The following is a 4,607-nucleotide window of genomic DNA, read 5'->3' on the forward strand; positions in this document are numbered from 1 at the left end:
ATAGAAAATCTGCACAAGACACGTGTGGCAAATCCATATTATATATATATATATATAACGTTCCTGTATACAGTAAGACAAGTGTGGCAAATACATAATATATATAATCCATACTACAAATGGAGGCCAGTTCCCGGGAACATGAGGCAGAGGCCTATTTTCACCCTGATAAGGGGGCAGCAGCAGCAGCAGACATGGCGATTCCCTCACACAAGTCACCGTCCCAGATGACGTGCTCTGCTCTCACCGTGCGTAGTTCCCCGGCCAATCATATGGAACGCTGCATTTTGGTTGTGCGATTTTACCCAATTGGCTGATAGATATTTATCATTTACCAGAGTATGGATCAGACAGGAGCAGAGGTGATTGTACAATAGTGCAATAAATCAAAGTGCAAAACCTGAGAAAGTGCTTAATATAGGACACAGCAGACAGGAGATATTAGGTGCCTTGCAGATTGGTGAAATGAAGTGACAGTGCCCCCCGTTGGAGGGTGAAGGGCTCGCTGCTCTTCCCGTGAGTCCCCATCTTGGACACCCGCTGTGAGTTATCTTCAGATGTTCCCTGGGTGCTGCATTTCCTCAGCGCTGGGTGGGCAGCAGTCTGTGGGCAGAGATATTGCATTCAGTACCAGCTCAATGTCGTATGTTACACATCACAGCAATACCCCTCTGCTACACCCCATGTAGTATGTTATACATCACAGCAATACCCCTCTGCTACACCCCATGTAGTATGTTACACATCACAGCAATACCCCTCTGCTACACCCCATGTAGTATGTTACACATCACAGCAATACCCCTCTGCTACACCCCATGTAGTATGTTATACATCACAGCAATACCCCTCTGCTACACCCCATGTAGTATGTTATACATCACAGCAATACCCCTCTGCTACACCCCATGTAGTATGTTATACATCACAGCAATACCCCTCTGCAACACCATTGTAGTATGTTATACATCACAGCAATACCCCTCTGCTACACCCCAAGTAGTATGTTATACATCGCAGCAATACCCCTCTGCTACACCCCATGTAGTATGTTATACATCGCAGCAATACCCCTCTGCTACACCCCATGTAGTATGTTATACATCACAGCAATACCCCTCTGCTACACCCCAATGTAGTATGTTATACATCACAGCAATACCTCTCTGCTACACCCGATGTAGTATGTTATACATCACAGCAATACCCCTCTGCTACACCCCATGTAGTATGTTATACATCACAGCAATAACCTTCTGCTACACCCCATGTAGTATGTTATACATCACAGCAATACCCCTCTGCTACACCCCATGTAGTATGTTTAACATCACAGCAATACCCCTCTGCTACACCCCATGTAGTATGTTATACATCACAGCAATACCTCTCTGCTACACCCCAATGTAGTATGTTATACATCACAGCAATACCCCTCTGCTACACCCCATGTAGTATGTTATACATCACAGCAATACCTCTCTGCTACACCCAATGTAGTATGTTATACATCACAGCAATAACCTTCTGCTACACCCCATGTAGTATGTTATACATAACAGCAATACCCCTCTGCTACACCCCATGTAGTATGTTATACATAACAGCAATACCCCTCTGCTACACCCCATGTAGTATGTTATACATCACAGCAATACCTCTCTGCTACACCCCAATGTAGTATGTTATACATCACAGCAATACCCCTCTGCTACACCCCATGTAGTATGTTATACATCACAGCAATACCTCTCTGCTACACCCCATGTAGTATGTTATACATCACAGCAATACCCCTCTGCTACACCCGATGTAGTATGTTATACATCACAGCAATACCTCTCTGCTACACCCGATGTAGTATGTTATACATCACAGCAATACTCCTCTGCTACACCCGATGTAGTATGTTATACATCACAGCAATACCCCTCTGCTACACCCCATGTAGTATGTTATACATCACAGCAATAACCTTCTGCTACACCCCATGTAGTATGTTATACATCACAGCAATACCTCTCTGCTACACCCCATGTAGTATGTTATACATCACACCAATACCCCTCTGCTACATCCCGATGTAGTATGTTATACATCACAGCAATACCTCTCTGCTACACCCGATGTAGTATGTTATACATAACAGCAATACCCCTCTGCTACACCCCATGTAGTATGTTATACAGCACACCAATACCCCTCTGCTACATCCCGATGTAGTATGTTATCCATCACAGCAATACCTCTCTGCTACACCCGATGTAGTATGTTATACATCACAGCAATACCCCTCTGCTACACCCGATGTAGTATGTTATACATTACAGCAATACCTCTCTGCTACACCCGATGTAGTATGTTATACATCACAGCAGTACTCCTCTGCTACATCCAATGTAACATAGAATTTGACAGCAGATAAGAACCATTTGGCCCATCTAGTCTGCCCCTTTTTTTACCCTTCAGGTAATCTCAACCCTCTCAACCCTTTTTAATCCTTTTTTCTTTGTAAGGACAATGTAGGTGTAAATTTACGAATCGGTGCATTTGATCTAAAAATACGTCCGGGACCCGGCAAATTTACTATCAGGTGAATTCGGCTGTATGATGACTACACCATCGATAAAACTCGGCTGTATATGGCCATGAGTTCTGTGGTGATCGTCTCATTTACTATCATTCATACTGCTGAATTCAGTTACTTTTCATCCGTATTTGGCTGAAGCCTGCACGGACCTGACTTCTCGGTGCAAAAAAACGGCAGATTCTGGTTTTAAAAATTAAATAGGGTCCATTCAAGAGACCAGCACCTGCTCTTGGACCATTTATGCGTACAAAAACATGGGGGACAAAAAATAGGGTTTTCCTATATATAACCAGCACCAGGCTCCAGACAGCGGTATCATGCCACAGTCGGGGGAAACTTTTTATATAAGTTCTCCCAGCCAAAACAGGACACCCTGGCTGGTCAGCCCTGGCCGGGTGTCCTCCCCAAACAAAGGGTCTCCCCCCTCAGTACACCCGTGGCATGGGCTGAAGCACAGGGCTGTCCCAAGCACCCCTGGGCCGTGGACTGATGGTAATTAAAGGGCTAAAAACAGTGTAAAAATAAGATATTGGGGTTTGTGCTAGAACTACAAGGCCCACCAAACCTCTCCTGCATACTGGTACTTGAAGAACAACAATTCTCAGCATGCAGGGAATAAATGGGCACACTAGGACTTGTTTGTCATACTACAGAACCAATACTGAAAGAAATTACCCACTCACAAATAAAGTACAACTTTATTACACGTCCAATACATACTTACCTATCTTGATAGGTAAGTTGCTAGTTTCGGTCCACTTGACCACTAGAAAATCTAAAAGGGTACCTGTGAAAAAAATTATACTCATCATCCCTCCAGTGTAGATCGGTCCTCTTTGGTCCAAGTAGGCATCCAGGGTTTAAAAAATAACAAACCGGCAAAGCACTATACCAAGTGAACCGCAAGAGTGTTTAAACTTGTGCCTCCTCCCCGAGAATGAAGGATTCCCTTTAGACTATCAGGAATTGACTCTGGGGGAGCTCCGCACTTGGTAGTCTATGGAGGGTAGCCCACCATAGACGCCTATGTTAAAACTTTAACAGAGGCATCTATGGTGGGAACTGCCATAGACGCTCATATAATTGTTAAGTATGGGTCCCTTCTGTTCAAAAGCCAGCGGTCCAATCCAAACCAATGAGTTTCGATCTAGTGATGATCTTTGTTCATGGACCCACTGGCTGATTGGGCATAATTATCCCCTTAATTGCATACTTGATTCCATCTAATCCTCATACCCCATATCAGAATTCATGCTGAATTATGGGCTTCTAGCTGAATGGGTAGTGTTTAAATTATACAGAGTCCCAGTATGTGATGTTCACTCCTTTCGGTCACGTGTTTAAGTTGACTTCCGGTATTGCTGGAAACACATTGTTAAATGTCTTGTGTTCAAATAAACTTTCCCATATACAGACATTCCTCACTTAACGACCAGGTTCCGTTCCTACGACCCGGTCGTTAAGTGAATTGGTTGTTAAACGAGCATATATAAAACCACTTAAAGACTTCTGAGACGCGGGTCGCTAAACAGGCAGGGCAGGTCGTAACTGCGAGAGGGTAGATGGGCAGGTCATAACTGCGAGAGGGTAGGCGGGCAGGTCGTAACTGCGAGACGGTAGCCGGGCAGGTCGTAAATCAGAGCAGGCAGGGTCGTAAATCCGAGGAGTCACAGCACGGACGCTAAACGAAGGCCCGGTTCGTAAGTCCGGGTGGTCGGTAAACAGGTAGGTCGTTAAGTGAGGAATGTCTGTACCAGAATGGGTTATGCCTAAAATATGCCCGAGTCCCGGTGTGTATTACATTTTAACTATTATTTCTGCGCCCCCCTGCCGAAAATGCAGAGGGGCGCCCCCCCCAGGGTAAACAAACATCCCCTCCCTCTAGGGTAAACACCCCCTCCCCCCTAGGGTAAACAAACTCCCCACTGCCCCCCCGTGCGGCCGTTACCTCCTGCCGCATCCGTCTGCGCCAAGTCCCGGCTCTCCCGGCTACTGCTGCCAATGAAAAGTGACACTC

General features: G+C 45.3%; 1 protein-coding gene across 1 annotated transcript in view; it reads right to left on the minus strand.

Moving 5' to 3' along the window:
* CCDC187 (coiled-coil domain containing 187) overlaps window positions 1-4,607 on the minus strand; it is a 74,724-nt gene continuing 70,117 nt past the window's right edge. The window contains exon 28 of the mRNA XM_083161127.1: window positions 1-603. Coding sequence (XP_083017253.1) covers window positions 442-603 — 162 coding nt within the window. The 3' untranslated portion in view covers window positions 1-441. The remainder of the gene's footprint in view (window positions 604-4,607) is intronic.

This window comes from Crinia signifera, chromosome 9 (assembly GCF_055691185.1).
Source record: "Crinia signifera chromosome 9, ASM5569118v1, whole genome shotgun sequence".
NCBI lineage: Eukaryota > Metazoa > Chordata > Amphibia > Anura > Myobatrachidae > Crinia > Crinia signifera.